Genomic DNA, 22,756 nt, shown 5'->3' on the forward strand with positions numbered 1-22,756 from the left:
CCTAACCAATTTTAATGAATTGCAAATTTAAAAAAAAAATCAAGAACAAACAAATGTTTATAGAGAATAATCAAGAACAAATGGCGAACTAACGATGTAATAAAAAAAATAAAAATAAAAAAAATCTGGGGGGCTAACTTTCTTGAGCTACTGTTATAACTTGGCACCGTTTTTTGGTACGTTGTTACGTTTTCTTGTACGTGTTATCATAGTATACATCCAAAAATTAAAATGTAGATTTATTGTGCAAACTTTGCTTTGACACTGGCAATAAGATAGAAGCTCTAACATTTGGCTCGTCTACAGAAGAAATACGTAAATAATAAACATGGGTCAATGAAGGTGTGTATTAAAAGATATACCTATACTATATACATGTTTATGTAGCGGTATATTGTGTATCTTATATTTGCAAAAAAATGGAAAGTGAATATTTTGCTTTTATACAATATGAAGATTTTATGATTACAGTTAATAATAGTAAATTCTTTTACAGTTCACGCAACATCGAAAATGTGGTTTGATATTCAAATTTGGGTTAAAAGCTCGTAAAACCAGTAAAGGAATCTTATAATACCTAAGGTTTTGTAGATGGAGCATTATTAACATTCGAATCCCAAAAAAAACACTTAAAATTCGCCCATTGTGAAAAGCGGTTAAAGAGCATACTTCCAAAGCTAAAAACCAGTTCGGTATTTGTTTTAATGTCCCTTACCACTCCCGAAGGTTAGAATGACAATGCATTTGTGAAAAGATCGGTTTAAATAAATTATTCTTATTCTTCTTAGAATCGAACCCCACAACTACCAGTCGGAAAACGCAAATGATTGAATAGCTCATATCCAAAAATATATATTATGAAGAACATGTGATAAAACCTGAGTTACTAGAAATCGTAAACAGAGAAAAATTGAATACTTAACTTTTGCTGGGGACAAGTTGGTTGCGGAAAATAAAATTTATTATAAAAGTAACCAATTCCGATTCGTCGACATCAAGATCTTCAGCTCCGAATCAGAGAGCGAATATTAATATGGAAATTATTTATTTTATGTTTGGTAACCATACCTAGAAAAATGTTGATAATCTCTGAATTTTCATTTTGAGAATGACATTTCTTTGTTTACATTTTTGATCTCGAATTACATTACCAACTATAAGTTGTTTTGACATCTTTTTTTATTTATTTGCAGTTATTTTGTAGGTGAATGAAGTAGATCATAAGCAACTTTTAGGCTGTTATTTGAGAAGTTAAGAGTACCTAAATCATAATAAATGTTTGGATTGATATGGACAAATATTATGTTATATATAAATTAACTACAATCTCTTTCATGCATGTACAGTCAGCGTCAAAAAGATAGCGTCACCCATTGTATTCAAAAACATGGCAGCACCCATCGGAATAAAATTATTTTGCGTAAACGTGCATTTGCAATGCAGTTTTATTATGCTCGGCTTTACTAGCGGACGATCTTTCGCACAGAACACTAACAGTCTAACGAGTTTCGTGTCGCGCTGTCGCGCCAAAAACATCGTCAATAATTAGTCTAAGCATATGCTGAGACGCAGGTCCACGCAGCGCAAGGCTGAGAAGATTTTGTAATTGTGAATTTTGAATGTGCTGCGGCGCAAACTGCGTCTCGTTGTAGCCCCGCCACAGATTTCTGTGTGTATCGCTTTAACTGGTTATTCAGCTTTGTACATGCTTTTTCCAACAAATTATTAATTTTGTTGCAATGACAGATAATTTAATTGCTTTAGTGCTTTGTGAACCTTGTTTGCATAATACTTATCATCCAGACTATTCAACAAATACATTTATAGAGTTCTAATGGGTATTTATTGGCGAGAAATTAAATGTTTTTCCAGTGGCGTACATGGTACGCGGCTCCGTATTAAATATTGCTTTTAATGGGTAAAGATATCTCAAAATTAAAAGAAATATTTATTCATAACTATCTATCTGTCACTTTATCCAAAATTTTTACAAACAATTCAAATTAAATATACTCTCTCCTTGCCTTTTTTCGGCAAGCAGCTAAATTTTTAGTAACGTTTGAAATGTCCTGTATAAATGATACGGCGGTGGCGACGCCCCTGTGATTTTATGTACCTATGTTAAAAAAAAAAGACAAAATCGACCTCTTTTAACCGCCTCAGCTTGCCTAGAAACTGCCCCTTGTGTAGTAAAAGAATGTTTAAAATACACGAAAAAGTGTCGTGGCTTGTGTCTGCCCTGCCCTGAAATATCTGTACTGTGCTGTACTGCGTCTCAACATACGCTTAGCCTTACAATGAAGCGAAGTGTAGCCACGCAGGCGAATGTGTCGCGACAAAATCCTTTGATGGGCGCCCGTTTACCGACACTGCCGCGTTGTGCAATCGACTTCACCCGACTCGCCGCGATGCGACGAATGGCGTGGCTTCATTAGGGGTCACGGCGAATAGCCTGCTTGTTAAGCCCGAGCATAAGTGAAATAGCATTTCCTGCACCGCAACGTCCCTGCAAAATAACTGCAACAACAACAAGCCTTACTGCCTTAATTGAAGCTCAGTAGTATATCAATAAGAGATAAGTTTTGGTTGTCAAAGTGTCAAGATTTAACATTGAAGCTCTAATAGTTTTAAATAGTAAAAAGTGGTTAAAAGTACTTTTAAACCTGTGATTTACGTTAAAACAAGTAGTGCAAGTGCCAATCCATTGAATTGCTATTAAATTCACTCGTTTTAACAAGAGAAACTTCATTCAAACCACGGTAAAAAATCACTATTATCCAATTTTCTAGATTATTATTCATGAATCATCAATAATCACCAACCGCTGCTGTCAGCTAGCATTGACATTTACTAGCAAGCACTTGACAGCGGGGTGAGCTGCCAACTGCCAACGAGTATACGAATATCGCCATAGACAAAAAGCAGTATAATAATATTACGTTCCGTTTTAAGCATACAACATACAACGTAATTAACTTTACCACTAGAAACAAGTTATCGTTATGGATCTCAATTTACAACAATTATTTCTGAAGATAAAACTCGAAATGGAGAACCAAACGAAAGAAATTACAACTAAATTAACGGAAAAAATTGACGAAAAGCTTCAGCCAATCATCGAAGAAAATAAAAACTTAAAGATTGAAATAAATAATTTGGAAAAGAAAGTAGCTTGGTTAGAGAAGGATAGAAAGAAAATCAATATTGTTATATTTGGAATGGAAGAGAGCGAGAAGTCCAACAAACAATTAATTACGAAGGTAATAGATGAAATAAAAAAGTTAGAGATAGAATTAAGTGTACAAGAGATAAATTCTGCGCATCGAGTTGGAAAGACAACAGCTGATAGTAAAAAAGCTCGGCCGATCGTAATAACGCTTGCAAATACATGGAAGAAAATTTAAATTTTAAAAAACAAAAAGAAATCAAAAAATATTTATATAACAGAAGACTTCTCGAAAGAGGTGTTAGAGAAAAGGCGCTCGTTACAAGCTCAATTGCTAGAAAAGAGGAAAAGAGGGAATTTTGCTTACATCAAATACGATAAACTAATAATAAAGAACAATAAGAGTCATGAGAAACGAAAGCGTACCCCATCTACGCCATATAGCTCTAATGCTTCTTCACAAAGTCCAAATGTAAGAGTCTATAAACAACACACCAACATCAAAATTTAGTAGAGTCAATGCTTTCGATATAATGCGGGCTCGCTCTAATTCTTTTAACCAAGGCACGGACCAAAACAAGTAGCAATCCCCTTTACTCGGCAACCGAACTGTTACAGACAACATTAAGAATAACTACGAAAATCTTCCTCCAAGCCGATTGGTCATCGTGGAGGAAAATGACCAACACCCTCTAAATTCTAATTGTAACTTCACAGTTAACTACCCTTCTCAAAAAGACAAACATAATATATACATATCAACATTAAATGTACGATCTATTAGCTCACCAGAAAGGTTACTTGAATTTGAAAAAGCACTCGACGATATTAAATGGGACATAATAGGTTTAAGCGAAGTGCGAAGAATGGGAGAGTGTATTGAAGAATATGACAACTACCTTCTATATCATAACGGAGAAACACCAGGCCTTTACGGAGTTGGTTTCCTGTTAAAAAAATATCTGTCATCAAAAGTAGAAGAAATAATTGGTATATCCGAAAGAATAGCAATCTTAAACATTAAATTACCAACATCAGTAAAAGATGAATCATGGACAATCGTACAAGTATATGCTCCCACTGAACCTACAAATAAAGAAGAACGTTTGAAAGTTGAAGAATTTTTCGAAACATTACAATCGATCAACCATTATATGAAAAAGAACGTTATAGTTATGGGTGATTTTAATGGCAAAATAGGACAACGTAAGCCCGGCGAAGAGCACATAATAGGCAATTCTAGCTATGGTATACGCAGTAAAAATGGTAATAAAATTATCAGTTATGCCTTACAAAATAAACTAACAATTCTCAACAGTCAATACAAAAGAAAACCTAATAAAAAATGGACCTGGGTGTCACCTAATGGAAATTATAAGAACGAAATTGATTTTATTATGACAAATAAAGCGAGATGTTTTTCTAATACACATGTTTTGAACAATTTTAATTTTAATACCGACCATAGAATGGTAAGAGCTTCACTAAAAAAAGTACCAGCCAAAAAGTCGAGAAGAAATTATAGAAACACCAAGCCAATACCTATACCAGAGGATTACAAAAAACTACAAAATAATCTGTCCATAGCTTTAAACCAGGAAGACAAAACCTATAAGGATATAGAAGAACAATATAATTCATTAATAACTAACCTAATAAGGGAAACAGTAAAATGTAAACCAGAAGCAAAGACTCTATCAGATGAAAGTGAGAAATTGATAGAACAAAGAAAACAGTTGATTTCAAAAAAGGATAAGGCCACTAAAACTAAAATTGCAGAATTAAGTAAAATATAAAGATCTCAAATACGCAAAAGATATAACTCAGAAAAGAAATAAAACTATACAAGATCACATTACCAAAACTGGAGGAGTAAGAAAAGCACTAAAAAAACTGATGAACAAAAAGGATTGGACGATTAATCTCAAGAATAAAACAAATAGAATAACTAGGAATAGGGAAGAAATAATAAGAACTGCAGCCGAGTTCTATCGTGATCTGTACAAAAGTTCTAAAAATTATCGAAACTTAGCGGAAAATGTAAAAGACAATGAATATGATGTTATTACAGACAAAGATCCTCTACCGGAGATCCTTCTTAGTGAAACTGTTTCAGCTATCAAATCACAAAAAAAACGACAAAGCACCAGGACCTGACCAAATATCAAATGAGATGCTCAAAGCCACCTTACCTATAATAGCACCCAAGCTCACTGTACTATTTAATCAAATCCTGAAAACTGAAAGCATTCCGGCAGACTGGACTAAATCAACTATAGTATTAATTTATAAAAAAGGTGACAAAAACGATATTGGAAACTATAGACCGATAAGTTTGATGGCAAACATATATAAAATTCTCTCCAAGATATTACTATCAAGAATCTCTAAGGTATTAGACGAGAACCAACCCAAAGAGCAAGCAGGCTTCAGGACAAAATTCTCGACTGTAGACCATATACACACGGTAAAACAAATATTAGAAAAATTTAAAGAGTACAACTGTGTATATTATGTAGGTTTTGTCGACCACAACAAAGCTTTTGACTCGCTAGAACATGATGCAATTTGGAACTCTCTTAAAGTTCAAGGAGTTCATGGAAAAATAATAAATATTTTAAAGAATATATACTCCAAAAGCACAGCTCGAATAAAATTGGATAAGGCCAGCAGCGAGTTCCCAATAGAAAGAGGAGTCAGACAGAGAGATCCTATATCTCCCAAACTATTCTCAGCAGTATTAGAAATGATATTCAGAAATCTTGAATGGGAAAGTGAGGGACTTAATATAAATGGGGAAAAACTAAACCATCTACGATTTGCGGACGATATAGTACTATTTTCTGAGTCTTCAAAGAAACTAGAGCATATGCTACAACAATTGTCAGAGGAAAGTGTTAAAGTAGGCCTCACAATGAACGCAAACAAAACTAAAATAATGACAAACTCTAATAGAAAAGAAATTAAAGTAGATGGTAAAACAATTGAATATGTAGACGAATACGTTTACCTGGGGCATTTATTATCAATCAAAGACTGTATGACAAAAGAAATCGATAGAAGGGTCACGAATTCCTGGAAAAGATATTGGTCGCTCAGCGAAGTGATGAAGAACAAGCATATTCTCATTAAGGACAAAAGAAAGGTTTTTAATGCTTGCATACTACCATGTTTAACTTATGGATCACAAACATGGGCCCTAACCGAGAAAAATCTCACAACTCTAAAAACTTGCCAAAATTCTATGGAAAGAAGCGTCCTAGGTGTTAGATTGAGAGACAGAATGAAGCTGCAGGACATAAAAGAAAAAATAAAATTTAAAAATGTAAGCAAAATTATTAAACAACAAAAATGGCGATGGACAGGCCATATGATCAGAGACAATTCTGGAAAATGGACGAAAAAAGTGACGGAGTGGTACCCCAGAAACGGAAAAAGAAAAAGAGGCAGGCAATCCAAAAGATGGGAGGACGACATCCGAAACTTGGTCGGAAGCATGTGGACTCGTCTAACCAGAGATAGAACGAATTGGAAAAATTTAGAGGAGGCCTATGTCGAGGGACACGCAGCAAGAAAAGTTTTTAATAATTAAGTTATGCAATATATTTAAATGTAATGTAGTTGCTGCAATAAAGGCTATTTTTATTTATTTTAGTATATCAATATGTCAAAATTTGATATTTTTGTCAGGCGCCGCGTTGAAGTGCAGTTCCGGTAGTAGTGAACATAGATGTAGAGGATAAGCTCTGCAGAGGAATGGGCGTTTCAGTTGATTTAACGCAAAGGTGTAACCCGTTAAGTTTTTTCATTAATATTATAATATACTTTATAAATAGCTATTCGTAGTACAGTTCAAATACGACCCCACTATATGGTCAGCACAATATAAAATACATTCTCGAGTGTACAAGAAGTCTGGCTCGGTTGTTGACGCAAACATTTGCTCTTATACGGGGCTTGACTATATGAGGAGCGACTAGTTTACATTCTAATTGAAAATACTTAATGACACAGCGTCTATACTAAGACTGAAAAAATCAAAATATCAAGTGTATTTGTCGCTGAATTTTAGAATAATTCTCTAGTTTCACTGTATGCCACTCATGAAATAAAACACAGGTTATGAACTATCTTATTTAACTGTATTAGACTAAAATATAAACAGTACAAGTAGATATTTTCACAAAACAGTAAGTTAACATACTACACATATAATATACACGGACGAGTAAAAAAAGAAGGATTACGCGACGTGATATTAGCAAGTGAAGCACCGTTATGCTAGTGTGTGTGCGGTTGCGGGGGATACTAGTTACACATTTTTTTCTTCCTTAAATAATACTTATATAGTATCGTTTTTACACTATTTCACAACGCACTACAGCATTTTTTAAAATATTTTATTGAGCAAACTGATCTGTAACAGACGATGACAATTCTCATCATGGCCGCCTATCAGCCTGTAGTAGTGTAAGTGTGTGCGTGGGGGCTATGTATTTACACGTTAATCGGCTTGTTTTGGTGCTACACTGTTATGTAAGGTGACACGGAGTCCTTATTTTTTACTAGTCCGTGATAATATAATAAGATCTTATACTTACATACTATACAACATATTTAAGTAATTTAATACTTAAAATTATTACACCACTAGTTACCAAAAAAATAAAATGTACTTTGAAATAAAACAAAATATAAATTTATAAAATGGTTCAAGAACGAATTAGAATGAAATTACGAAATAATCAAGAAATCACCGTTCGCCTAACGCTAGCGTTCGTTCGTAACGCTCTTGTCACGCATTTGAAAAAAGAAGAAAAAAAAAAATTTGCAAAGAAGTTTATTTTCAAAAATCAACAACAATGTTGATGGCATAACCCTATTTTAAGAATTATTATTATATTAATGGCATTAGTTCATTATGCACCCTAATGTACTAAAATTAGGTATCAATGAGCAAAATAACAATATTTCTACAAAAAGACAACACAAAATAAAAATGCTTGAGTTTTTACTATAATTATACAAGTAATAATTAATATAGTATCAACTACCTAAAATAATCACATTTGATGAAGTATGAGGGTAAGTACTTACCTATCTAGTAGCAAGGTAATGATATCTATAATATACAGCGTGTCGCTATAGTGGCGACATTTAAATGAAAACACTGTTCTAACCTTAATCGTAAAAAAATCTAAATTAAAAGTAAATAATTTAAATTTTTAAACAAACAAATTACCTATATGTTTAAGAAACAAAATTTTAATCACGCTTACATGGTCGCATAAGACGGCACGAAGTAGGTGCCTACGCAAACGCGCGGCTAATAGATTTCGTACAGGTTGTTCCGAAATGATATTATGAATTTTTTTTTTATTATTACGGCTTGGAGTCTCGGTATATGCGTAATGCGACTAAATCTTATATATAAAATTCTCATGTCACAATGTTCGTTCCCGTACTCCTCCGAAACGGCTTGACCAATTCTCATGAAATTTTGTGAGCATATTCGGTAGGTCTGAGAATCGGCCAACATCTATTTTTCATACCCCTAAATGTTAAGGGTGGTCCACACGAATTATGAGTCAGCAATAAAAAATACACACAACTTCAAATTTTCACCCATCTACAATCAACAATTACTTTTGTATCGCGATTTTAATATCGGCAATACAACGTTTGCTGGGTCAGCTAGTAATATATAAAGATAACATTACCGTACTATTATGTAGACAAAACATAGTGACCTTAACCTTTCGAGTATTTCGTTACGTAAAATAAAACTAAAAACCTATTTACAAGAATCAATCTTCAAACATTCAAACAAAGATCTATCTATGTACAGAAAACATTTTTTTTTAATTTATTTTATTTATATATTTTATTGCATGAACATAGACGCTAGCTAGTCCTTCACCTACTTAAAAAAACTATAATTAACGTTAGTTCAATTCGAACGACTGTTTAATAAATTATTATAAGAATATATTTAAAAAATAATGGTTTCTAAGGTAGATCATGAATATTGAATGGTCGAAATGATCGCTAGGCTTGTAAACTTGTAAAGCAACAAGTATCGGCGACAATGGGAGACGCAGCGCGGGGGGTGGTTGCATTGCTTAGTGTTTGGTTGCATCAAGCGAGTCCGATGACAAACCGGGCCGCAATATATTTTTCATTACTCATACTCGGAAAGTAATGATGTTTTGATCTGATTATTGGGTGGAAAATGCTGCTTCCCTCCATAGAGAGGGAAAAACTCATACAAATTACTTCCCACCTAAGAGCCGGAATGAACTTTAAAAAAAAAGACCTGCTGTGAAGAGTTTTATGTAAAAAAAGAACAAATTAAAAAAAATGCTGCGGCCATGTGACTTTCTAAACAGCCCGTGTGAACTTAGCGCAAACTTCTTTGAGCGGAACAAACCGCAACAATTACGCGGTAAGTTCCATATTTGAAATTTAAAATATCGACATAAATTGGCGGGATACGAATCTGTGCTTAGATAAACAACTAGTTTTATTTTCCTCATATTCGAAATGAAAAGAACTCGGGTAAAAGTATCAATTCCTACTCGGACTATAGGCGACCTCGCTGCGATCGGGCGTCTAAATACCTCGGGAATTGATTCTTTCGACCCTCGGTTAACAATCTACTATTCTTGCGCATTCGTTTTTACTATGCAGTAACTATATCTTATTGTTTTATTATAAATTGTATGGTGTTAAACCTAAAAGGGCTTAAACCTAATATGCAAGAATTTCTTAAGGTAACTAACGTATTTGATTTGATAAGGCTTAATACTATTTTAGCTTCCCAACTAATTTAGACATAAAAAAGATGTAGTAATTTCTATAATATCCCTAAAAGATACACGTTTACCACTCGGATTTTTCTAAACACCTATAAAAGAAAAATATAAATTCAACCATCGTCATTTTTCACAGAAATATTATACAATATCTAAATTTTCCTCATGAATCACTCTGTTTTTGAGATGTAGATAGTGAAAAATGACAACAGATTAAAAGATAAACTTATATGTTAACTAAGAATCGAAGAAAGACTGTGACAGCATTGGAAGGATATAACATATACACACAACGCTAACAACAATCCAAGAGATAGGATTCCTAATTTATATCATACAATTACCAGAAGATCAATGTCTCTAAAATAAGTGCTAATAACACAGAGAAAAAAAAACATTTATGCTTCTCCAGTCATCTCCATACCTGCCCGCTCATGATGTTAAGTTTTCATTCAACTCAACAATCGAAATATCAACATGGAGATTATTTAGATGAAAGGATTCATGAGTTGCCAAAGACGCTAGGTGAAACACGAAATCGCAACACTTTGCTTTAACACCCTTTGTCGAGTCGCCACTACAAACAGCGTAGTGATATAAGTGTTTCTTTGCTTCAAAATGAAGGTTACATTTTAAACATTTATAAACTGTATGCGTTTTATAACTTCCCACTACATCGATCACATTAAATTTAAAATTAACGTCTTTTTTACCGTGATGCTCTAAGATGTGCGTGAACAGTAAATTAGGTGAAAACGTCAATCCACATTTAGAACAATTTTGCGCACTGACAAGCTTACTGGAGCTTTTCTTTATATGATCTTGAACACCACTCTTCTTCAAGAAATGTATTCCGCATTTCGAGCATCTGTAAATATCAACTACCTTTTCTTCACACAATTTATCGTTTGTTTGTTCCGATGCTTCCGGCTTTGTTAGTTTTTCTTTATTTGTATCGACATCTAACGATCGCCTCGATTGATTAAAGTCAATTGTTACAATGTTTTCTTTGATAAATTCCTGATCATTTGCATGTAGTTTCAGATGACCACTAAGCATTCTTTCCTCAATATATAAATCGCATCTAATACATTTTGCCTTACCCGAGGCACATGAATGTACAGAGGTACTCTTAAAATCTCTAATACAAACATCACATTTGACACATTTATAAAATAAATAGTCACAAACAATTCCTTTAAATTTGCACTTTTTTGCACTATTCATTTCATTGTCGGCGTCAATAACTTTATATCCAAGAAGTACAACTTTTATATTATTTTCGATAAAACTATCAAATTGATTATGTTTAGCGTTGTGTGAGTCCACCTCTGACGTATATACCAACACGCCACAATAACGGCACTTTTGTAGATCTTTAATATTACATACATGACTACTAAAAAGATGATTATTGACGAGCCCTTCACAATTTCTGCACATATATAATACATAGTGTGGACTTCGTCTATTCATTTGAATTATTATATTCAATTCATCGTCTTCTTTACGATTAAATGATACTATTCTACATTTATTAGTGACACTTCTATGGACATTCAAGTGATTGTTTAAAGAAAGGGATGAAAGAAACAGAAATCCACAAATTTTACACTTAAATTTTGTTGCGGTATTTGAATATGCTGAAATACAACTTTCAAAATGCTCATACAGTAAGTGTCCTTCAACGACACAGTTGCACTTATCACATCTGAAAATTGTAAGTTGTGGATCACCTTCTCTAGCAATTGTTAATTTCAATCCATTTTGACATTTATAAATAGAATCATTCAATATCGTACCAAGACCTTTGTCCTGTATTGATCTAAACAAATGTTTCAACCAAGTAACATTATCTAATATAAAATAGAATAATTCAAATGTAAATATTTTCAATGAAATATTGTTGCTATTATTATGCAGCTTGTTATGTTTCTCAAAAGAATCTTTTACAATTTCTATTTTGCAAATATTACATTTTTGCGTTTCGGCAAGCAAAGGCTTATATTTTTCTGTACCGAGTCTTAAATGGCGTTGACAGTGTTCTACAACTTCATCATATGAGTCTATATTATAGCCACATACTTTGCAAAGGTAATAATAAGAAAAAATAAGATTGCATTCATCCTTGTTTATTAGAGAGTCTGAAACTGTTGGTTGACAAATGTCTATATTGTTAGTTGGCCTACAAATACTAGTAGATATGTCGTTTTGAATAATATATTTATGAAATGGTATATGTAGCTTGTAAGCCTTTTCATCAAACTTTTTCTGGCAAAAACTACATTCGTACTCTACAGATTTTCCACAAAAATGACTACGGAGTTCAACTTTGTACACAAAATGCATTTGACACCCTTCACATTGCGGAAAATCAGGTATAGGAGGTGCTATTTTTTCTCCACTAAACATATTGTAAAATGTGAAATTTTGCAATTGCAATTTGCTGTTGTTGGTATGTAATCTCCTGTGTGCCACTACAGCTTTATTAGTAAAAATTAAACCACAAAAACGGCAAACATACTTAGTTATTTTTTCACAATGACCCTGTTTATGGCAGTCAACCTTATACAACCTACTTACAGAACATTTACAAGTTGAACAATAATTTAAATGCAATAAGAAATTAGTATGGTCAGTAGACTTATATGGATGTTTTCGTTTTCTTGTAGTTTTCAACTTTATTTTCTTTTTTCTCGCTGGGTATTGTGATTGTTTTTTATTTTGAGAATTATCATTTTGGGCGTTAAGTCTTTCGTAAGCAATGTCTACAATAATAAAGTCGTCTTCATTTTGTTTCCCCCTTTTATGTACTTCCTCATGAGATATTTTTAAATTGTGATCAATTAAGATGTCACATTGGTGACAATGTTTTGATTGACAAACATTTTCTTGACATGTAGAGAAATGTTCTTTAATATTGTTCTCATCAAAGTGTATGCAGCAGGCTGGGCACTTATATAAAATCTTATCATAAGAGTCTTTGTATACTGTCACAGACTTAAATGTGTCTCCGTAAAGGTGCTGTTCAGTATGTGATATAGAGTCAGTTCTTTTAAATATGAAATCACATTTCTCGCATTTCCAATTAATTAATATTTCTATGTGTTCTGTATGATCAAGGGCCATCTTTGGTGATATAAAGTAAACTTCACACAAGTTGCATTTAAAAATAATAAATTTAGGTAAAACCATTGTTTTTAAGGCATCTTTGCTATTTCGAAGATTTTTACTTTCATACTGATTTAGAGAAACACAATACTTCTCAGCTTTCAAATTTTTCTTTGTTATATATAATCTGTGTTTATTATATATATGTTTATTATATGACTTCGGATCCAATGATTCTTGGGCACAAAATTTGCATTTTTTAGTATATTTTACTTTCTTTATTGATACATTTTTAACTCTGTGCTTATGTAACAAATGTTTCGTGTAAAATCTCTCATCTCTAAAATAACAAGAACACACAGCACATTGCAAGAAAAAATCAAGTATTTTTTTCTTTTTTGAATATTGCAGACTTGTTCTCCCTTCATCAGAATCTTTTAATTTATAACCTTCTTGGGTTATTCTGGCAAGTGATTTTTTAATAGTATTGACTTCAGTTATATCTTTAATTTTATTTTTCTTAGCTTCAAGTATTCCATATAAATGTTCAATTAGAGATTTTTTGGACGGAAATTTGTCAGCACAGTGGAAACATGAAGTAATATTAGCATGTTCGAAATTTGTTTCAGTATTTGCAAACATGTTTCCCTTTACATTGTTTTTAGTCTTTAACCTTTGAACATTTTTATTTTGATTTTCATTTGTGTGAATATTTTTTATATGGCGATACCAATTGGATTTATTTGCAAATGTTGTTTGACATATATAGCAATAATTAATTTTATTATCTGTTACACCATGGTTTCTTTTAGAAGTAATTTTTTCGACTACTTGTTTTGGATGTTTTTTATTTATAGATCTATGTGCAACATCAATGTGTCTTATAAAAAGATCTTTATTTGGAAAAAGTATACTGCAAAAGTCACAAAATGTTTTGCAATTTAATAATGTATATTTAATGTCACTCAATACTATTTTCGCTCTCCGCGTTGTAATATTTTCAGTGTAATTCATGTGCTTAACATTGCTTTTTTTGGGCTTTGATCCAAGTATTATTTTATTAGTCGTCAAAATGTTTTTGTTCTGTCTAGGAGGTGAAGAAGGTTCAATAATTGTTTCAATCTCGAAGGCAGAAATATAATCTGACGTTGTTTCATAACATGGAGCATTATAACTTTTAGAAACCGTATTGTTCTCGGGTGTATTTTGGAATGTAGATGCTAAAAAACAAAATGAATTTAAAATAGCAAAGTATAATAAACTAGCAGTTATTACACTATTTCAAAGTAACATGTGTATTCTAATAAAATAATATTTCCATAATTGATTCACTCTTTGAGAAGTTAATTGTAGAGATTAAATGTATGATAAATCATACCACTATATACTAATTTGGTCCAGTCTGGCACAATTGTACTGTTGCTAACAGCACCGTAACTCTCTCACATCAAATCACTCAAAATTAGTCGATACGATACGTATGGACCTAGGACTAACCTATTCTTTTTACTAAGTCAGAAAAGGACAGGGCAACAGCCAATTGACCGCGTAACGCAGCATTATAAACGATTCAACGAACAGCCCAATTCTGATTCTCCCATTTTCTTCAGGAGCAGACTAGATAGATGAAACAAGTTTTTTCCGTCACTGGTCAGCCATTTCCCAAAAAAGTCCGGGATGGCCAGTGAAAAAGTAATCCCCTATACGGTCATCTACATAACGATGCACGTTGGAGATGGGGATGTCGTTGGGATCAAGAGATGCGTTGCCATTAAGTTAGAAGTTCCCTATGTAATATCGGTTCCATTGTATCCAATATATGTTGGAGGTGTCCAACACATCATTGATATGCGGAAGAAAAAGTGTAGGAGAGCCCCCAGGGCTGTGTGCTATCTCCTACACTTAAGAGTGAGATAGCACAAAGCCTTGGGGCACTCCAGCGTTCACGGGTTTCGGGTTCAAGCAATAACCGTCCAATACGATCTGTATGCTGCCCCAGTGAGGAAGTATGAGGTCTATCTGTATAACTCCCGGGAAGTCCATGGATGTTTTGAGAGAGGCGCCTTGTACCATACATGATGAAAGGCCTTCGCTATATCCAGGCTAACTGCCAGGCCTTCTCCCTTGCTTTCGTTAGCCACTGCCCATCTATGTGTTAGGTATACCAGAAGATCGTATCAGCCGTAGATACACTAGTGATCCTCTAGGCATACCAAGAGCTGGCGGTTAATTATGCTCTGCATGATTTTGGAGAGCAGGGAGGTAATAGGTCTGTAGTTTGCCAGATCCGAACTTTGTTTTTTTTTTGGATCGTATGGACAAGGGCTGACTTCCATGAGTCAGCGACTACGCTTTCTATTCTATTTTGAATATAAGTGCCACCTGCGTTACAGTGCTACAGTGCGTTATCACCGGCGTCAACTCAGGGGCACACGTTCTAAGTACGATTGGAGAAATGTCATCCAGCCCGCTTGGCCATTGGCCCCATTGGCCCAGTAATTTCACTAGCTACGGCGCCCTTCAGACCGAAACACAGTAATGCTTACACATTACTGCTTCACGGTAGAAATAGGCGCCGTTGGGGTACCCATAATCTAGTCGGCATCCTGCGCAAAGGAGCCTGCCACTGCCCCTAGGGGAAAACAGTACTCCATGTGAGTCCGATTTTGCGCCTTTTTAGTCGTCAGGTTTGCCTTGTCTTCAAAGTAACCACGGAACTGAATGTCACTCTATATATCAACAACAAGTATGCCGGTACCAGCTGAGGCAATTAGAGGAGTGATCTCAAATCAACGGGATACATCATAGGGAGACTTTTACAGTGAACAACTTGACTAAGTCATCCCAGCCCATTCTGAGATTTCGTAAATCATAGTCTAGATTTTAGGCGCAAGTTGTTCCAATTCTCTACAAAACTTAATGACCAAGAGATGTTGGCACAAAGAGTGTTAGAAGCATACCCTGCTCTGTCCTCTGCATAGCAATGTATGCCCATGGTTTTCAGTAGAAGAAACTGTGGGATTTATAGTGGTAGCATAGACAACCAAAAAGCTAATGACTCATATGCATAGCTCCTCAAGAAGTCCATACCATCCATGGCAGCTTTGCTATAAGCCCTTTGTGCCATACACAATCAAAGGCTAGTCCAGACTTACCACTAACACCTCTCCCTACAACTCAATCACTTATGTTCATTTATGGGTGAGATATACAAGTACATCACCAGCTGATTTATATCCATACCAACTACCAGGGTCAACTTTTACAGGCTCATGTTAGGTTTATGAGGAGATCATCAGCCACCATAGTAAAAGCCCTACAATAATTTCAAACATTCACCAGTAAAGTCAAGGGATCACTGCCCTTATAACATTGCTGATATATCAGGAACTCATTTAAGGACAGAACTTTAACAATATTGCTTAACACATTATATTTTATGTGTCTATCCTAATAAATGTAGAGCCAGTTTCTTTGATTGATATACTGGGAAAACTAATGAACAAATTGGATATAAGTCAGCTAGTTAACTATTTAAATATGTAGCAAATAACATAAAATTAACATGATCATCTTTGTTTTCAAATCATCAGTCATTGTTTGTCGAAATATTTATGTTTAGGGAAGAAATAAATAAAATATTCAGCTTGAATCAAGTATTGACTACTGTTTCACATTAAATTTATTGTATTAATCATAATTATTTATAAAAATGTACTTGCAAAAACCAAATCATTGAGCATAATATGATTGATTCGCACCATTCCAGATTAAATCTGCAATTGCTATGGATATAGTTTAGAAGCTTTACGAATTAAACTAATAATAACAAAAATTTATGGTAATATGAAATAGAAGGTGTTAAACAAGTATTCAATTTATAATACATACATTATTAACAAACACTGGACATGTAAAAAAATTTCATATTTCTTAAACTTTATGGCAATGTAATTAGACAATAGATTTTAGGCAATCAAGCATTTAGGAAGCAAAAGTGATGTTAAGGAGTTAATTAAATGAAATGTATTTTCTAAAGGCATCTTAATTATGTATTTATGTGTGTAAAGTCAATTATACCTTCATTTTCAAAATCCAGAAGCTCTTGCTTCAAAACTAATATGTCAGGAAATATATTTTTCAATGCTGGGTTATCGAGCAAATTGTGCTCCTCTATATCAATGTCGTTGTCATCCATAGGTTCTAAAATGTGAAAACAAAATAAATACTACGCAATATAAGTATAACAAACGACTTTTTATATCGTAACTTGTATTTTATTTAACTACATAAATTTATATAGATATTTCTTACTTTATGTGAGAACTTCTCTCATTCATAAATACATATAATTACAAATAAAATATTTTTTAAGTTAACAAGACATAGAATAATCAATCGATAAACTTAAATAAAACTTAAAACGTTTAAACTTAAACGCAAAAATATTTAGAAAGTATTTGCAGTCATTTTTAAGTCAATCGGTGGTGTGCAAAGAGAAATGAAACACTACGTTTTACTGTAACCACAGACCACTGAACACTTTATAGCGCCCGTTTGTGCCACCGGAACTAATCAGTAAAAAAAGGCGGGAGGTTTTGAATATTGCTAGGGAAGTTTAGGTATTGTACCTATAAGCATATCCAATCTATGGCGACCCTAAATGGGGACTTTAGAATGGACATAGTAAAACAACGGTTATACAACATAAATTGTCTATACTATCTCTTGACCAAATTCTTACATACAATAGAAACAATACAATTTACTAAATAATGGTCTACATTCTGGAATCTTTCAGCAATGGCCTCCAAACTCTTCAATGATTCTTCTCCAGCGGCTCCAGTCCAATCTGAGCACCTTGGTTTAGGGATTTCGTGTTCGCGTTCCTGTAGTGGCAGAATCATGCGGTAATTCATCTGAAATAAATAACCAATAATATATACTCATGTAATTTTTTGGGGTGAAATCATGTTAAAACTACAAAATGTATTAGGACTATATATTTTCATATACATTGAATATTATTCGACTCCATTGGTCCTGTTACATTTCCCATTAACATATATAGGAGGTGTCTAACATATCATTGATATGCGGAAGAAAAAGTGTGGGAGATAGCACAAAGCCTTGGGGCACTCCAGCGTTCACGGGCTTCGGGTTCAATCAATAACCGTCGAAAACGATCTCTATGCCGCCCCAAAGCTGAGCTTGAATCCCAGCTTGAGGTCTACCTGCATATCTCTCGGGAAGCCCATGGACGTTTGGAGGATGGCGCCTTGTGCCATACACATTACGTTAACAATTACATACAAGTTCTATTTACACGTTAGCACGGAAGTATCGTTACCTTAATAATTGATACTTATTTACATCGCAAATATGTAAAAGCTAATATTTTTCAGCTTTCTCGTACACGAGATAATGAAAGAGAATTGGAGTCAGTTGATAGCAAGAGAAAGATGTGAAGAAATTTACAAACCAAATAAGCATATTTATATTCACCACTAAAGGATTTAAGTTTTTTGGATTTAACCACATTTACATACCAGAAAATATAATGGAAAGATGTCTAAGTCTTAATAGACAAATTTTATTTAATTCAAAGAACTTAACATTGAAATAACTAGTATAACTAATTATTTTATATAAATAAAAATATTAAGTATATTTGAGTATTAGTGTCTCTTAAAGGTTACCTTAACTAATTAAATCCAAATCGCTTCAGAAAGTAAAGAAGTAATAAAAATCACTAGCCAATAAATAAATACACAAACTTTATAATATGAGTGTGATTTTTATTAAAAACGTAAAAAACCCCTGACTTAACAGATCTTGACCGGAAAATAGGGACAGACTGCCGAACGTAAAACTTATAGCAACCCACTTTTTCATCAGGGTTTAAGAAAATACCTAACTGCTACTCCACTTATGTCACCGTCCAAATCGGGTTCTTAATTCTAAATACGCAGCTGAAACTGAAATAGTGTTTACATTGCTGCCTATTGACCAATAATATTTTAAACAACTGGAGTAAACGCAGAAATGTATAGACATAGGTGTTGAAGGTTATTATGATGTCATTTGTGGCATGTGCCATATTTCGGCTTTGATTTTGTACGAGTTGCATTGTCTATACGTATAGAACGTCATTGGTTGGAACCATTAGTTAGGTACTGTAACTAACAATGCTAACGCGTTTATTCTGTAGTGTACAAAGAGAATTTAAGCACATCTTACTGTGACCACATATCAAATAATAAATTCAACTTAAATGAACGTGACGTGTGGTACTGACAGTTAAAAGTTTTTATATTATTCCCTGCATTCGCTAGCTTCAAGTTTCCTTTCATTATTTATTTTATATTAGAAGTTTTCTTGCATTTTCTGAATTGAAGTGCTTTTCTTTATTCCAAGGGCTTATACTTATTATCGATAAGATGTAAACAGGTAAATAAATATATAGATACAAAAATTACATGAAAACTATTAGCAAGAGGCGAAATACATTTTAAAATTTAAAAACAAAATTTTATGAACGATGCGGGACTCGAACCCACAACCTCTCGCGTTCCGTGCGAGTGCTCTTCCAACTGATTATGATAATAGCAATATTGTATTTTCTGTACAAAATCTGATTGCCGCTAAATGAGAACGGTTTACAAGAACGCTAACAATTACAATCTAGTGCAAATTACAGTGTATCATTTGATATTTGTTTTACACCGCAAATCTGTAAAAGATTGTCTTTTGTCAGATCTGAATCTCTGTCGATTGTCAATATACTTACTCAAATTGATGCACACATAAAAGTCCAATTTAGCCAGATTTATTGTATGTTTCGATATGCACTGCGAGCACTGCACAGTGCTAACACTGTAGAAAAATTAGTTCCGTTATGGACTGCCAGTATACTGCCGCAGTACCCTAGGGAAATATATGACGTCATAAATCGCCGCTATATTCTGCTGTGAGCACTGGGGTTTTCGAGGTAAGGTACTCGCAGTACTTTGATCACGTGATCAGTCAAAACCACTTGAGTGCCTAACGTTTTGTAAACAATACCTACAGTTTAATCCCAAATATTTTTTATTTGGCAGTACTTCAACAACAGTTAAAATGTTTGAGTCTTAAAGACAAATTTTTACCAATTAAATTTATTTCAGAAACTTCACATTTTAAAATAAGGATAGCAGTTTATCGAATTATTTAATGTTAATAAAATTACTATATTTGGGTGTTTGTTTCTCTCATTATAGGTTACCTTTTCTTATTACATCCAAATCCATTTAGAGCGTTAAAGAGTAACAAATATACAATTACTCCACTGATAGCACTGTATGAATTGGGTTCTAAATTGAAAATACGCAGCTTAAACTGAAAAAGTTTTTACATTGTTGCCAATTGACTTATTATAGTGTCATTTGTGGCATGTGCCATATTTTGGCTTTGTTTTTGTGTGGCGTGAATTCTCTATATGTATAGAACTCTACAAAATCGGTTTGTGTTTTGACGCATCGATATAATTATATGATGCCACCCTTACCAGTCTTCTTTAACAACTGAATTCAAAATAACAATTATTGGCATTATATCTTTCAATATTTACAATATCATTAAACAGTCGGAATGGTAGTTTAGGCTTCATATTATACAATGAAATAAGCCAAGCTTTGGAGATCGATGTGTTGGGTAGTTAATAGATATAAAGATCAATCTACCTCACAACTTTTTATTAAGCAAAGGAGAAGAAGAAGACTCAAGTTTGCGCGTTTACCACTAAAAAAACCCCATTTGTCGTATCACCGCTCTTCGACAACACTTCCCTCAAAGCCTCGCCTAGTATCGGAATACTGGGTCTCGAAATCTCGAGCGATTGCCAATTTCGTGGTTATCTGGAAGGCAAAGCCAAATTGGCTTCAAAGAAACTGGGCGTCATTAATAGAGCACGGCAATACTTCAAGCCGGCCCACATACTAGCGCTCTACAAAGCGCAGGTCCGGCAAACACATGGAGTATTGCTGTCATCTCTGGTCTGGCGCACCCCAGTATCAGCTCAATCCATTTGACCGCGTGCAACGCAGAGCAGCTCGAATTGTCGGAGACCCAGTGCTCTGTGAACGGCTGGATCACTTGGCGTTGCGTAGAGACGTCGCTTCATTGTGTGTCTTCTACCGCATTTATCACGGGAAATGTTCCGAAGAGCTGTTTAACCTGATTCCTGCCGCCGAATTCCACCTTCGCACGACACGCCACAAGTTAGGATATCATCCTCACCATCTGGTTGTGTGGCGGTCCTCCACAGTGCGGTTTTCAACGAGCTTTCTTCCACGTACTACAAAGCTGTGGAATGAGCTTCCTTGTGCGGTGTTTCCGGGACGATACGACATGGGTACCTTCAAAAAAAGCGCGTACACCTTCCTTAAAGGCCGGCAACGCTCCTGTGATTCCTCTGGTGTTGCAAGAGATTGTGGGCGGCGGTGATCACTTAACAACAGGTGACCCGTACGCTCGTTTGTCCTCCTATACCATAAAAAAAAGGGAGTGCCTTGTTATCCCAATAGCTTGAGGTGTCAATGAGATGAGTGAGATTATATGGTTTGGTTTCCAATGGGCTATTCGAAAATTGTAAAACACGATAAACGAGACAATCAGCCAAAAGCTGACGCGTAATAAAAGACTTAACTTAGTTTCATGGTCATAAAATTAAGAAAAAGTTCTCTCACCGTAATTTGCTGCGCTGTGATACAAAAGACTAGCAACCAGTTAGGCCAAACAAATATAGCCTACCCATGATGGGCGAATTAAGAATAAAAAGTATTGTACAGCTGATCAAAACGTCAGTATGATGTCAATTTTGGCAATTCTCTAATGTCAAGGAAATGGTTTCTTGTTTTAATTGATAAAAACCTCTCGCTATGTAGTCTAAAGAAAATTTATTCTCATTTTGTATAGCATAGTATGGACAATACGACCCCATTTCAACCGTGGGCAGTGAATGATAGTTCTAAAAATGTTGAAACAGAAAGGGAATTAGTGGGTGACGCAAAACTTCATCGGGAAAATGTCAATCATTCAAAACATAGGCAAACTGCGTCTTACGATAAAGAAAGTGCCGTTGCTGAAAGCAATATTCCAGGAGCATCAAGTTCCACCCATTCAGACTCCCTGCCGCTTAGTCAGGAAGAGTCCAAAATGGACTCGGCCAAAATAGCTTCTATGCAACAAATTGTTGAGAATACACTAAGGTAAATTCGTAAATGTTTTCACAGAATTCTATGTAAACATACCCTAACATTAATACATAATTGAACATCCATTCGGTTAGTATAAATCACTGATAGCTGAATATCGATATGTTAGTAATTTGTACACTTATAGAAATGTATGTGTGTGTTTTATTCAAATTTGATGAAGTAATGTATTAACGATTTATGATCATAGAACAATAATTAAAAAACTAATAAGCAATAAATTATAATAACAAAATTCAGAAAAACATGAAACCATACAAAGACTTAAACTTCATATTAGATGTTAGTTCCAATAAGAATTATACTAATTCTCAAACATTTTCAATTTCAATGTGAATGTGGACAAAAAAAAGTATACAGTATATAACTACAAAGTATTCTCTTATACTGAAAAATGTCGTGGACAATGT

The 22,756-nt window shown here is 34.1% G+C and overlaps 2 protein-coding genes across 2 annotated transcripts in view; one reads left to right on the forward strand and one right to left on the reverse strand.

Annotated features, from left to right (window-relative positions):
• Nucleotides 1-7,286: 7,286 nt before the first annotated feature.
• On the reverse strand, nucleotides 7,287-17,563 carry LOC126971148 (uncharacterized). Its single transcript, XM_050817298.1, has 3 exons — nucleotides 17,407-17,563; nucleotides 17,173-17,295; nucleotides 7,287-14,312 (listed from the first exon to the last, which is right to left on the reverse strand). The coding sequence occupies exons 2-3, from the start codon at nucleotides 17,288-17,290 to the stop codon at nucleotides 10,414-10,416; spliced, it is 4,017 nt and encodes a 1,338-aa protein (XP_050673255.1). The 5' UTR covers nucleotides 17,291-17,295; nucleotides 17,407-17,563; the 3' UTR covers nucleotides 7,287-10,413.
• A 4,401-nt stretch (nucleotides 17,564-21,964) lies between these two features.
• Nucleotides 21,965-22,756, forward strand: part of LOC126971150 (uncharacterized) — a 35,053-nt gene continuing 34,261 nt past the window's right edge. Inside the window, exon 1 of the mRNA XM_050817299.1 lies at nucleotides 21,965-22,340. Coding sequence (XP_050673256.1) covers nucleotides 22,054-22,340 — 287 coding nt within the window. The 5' untranslated portion in view covers nucleotides 21,965-22,053. The remainder of the gene's footprint in view (nucleotides 22,341-22,756) is intronic.

This window comes from Leptidea sinapis, chromosome 23, assembly GCF_905404315.1.
Source record: "Leptidea sinapis chromosome 23, ilLepSina1.1, whole genome shotgun sequence".
NCBI classification, from domain to species: Eukaryota; Metazoa; Arthropoda; class Insecta; order Lepidoptera; family Pieridae; genus Leptidea; species Leptidea sinapis.

Coding starts and splice junctions, on each gene's coding strand:
- LOC126971148 (XM_050817298.1), bottom strand. CDS start 17,290: ATGGATGACAACGACATTGATATAGAGGAGCACAATTTGCTCGATAAC. Junction 14,313..17,172: donor TCTGGATTTTGAAAATGAAG/GTATAATTGACT, acceptor TTTGTTTTTTAG/CATCTACATTCCAAAATACA.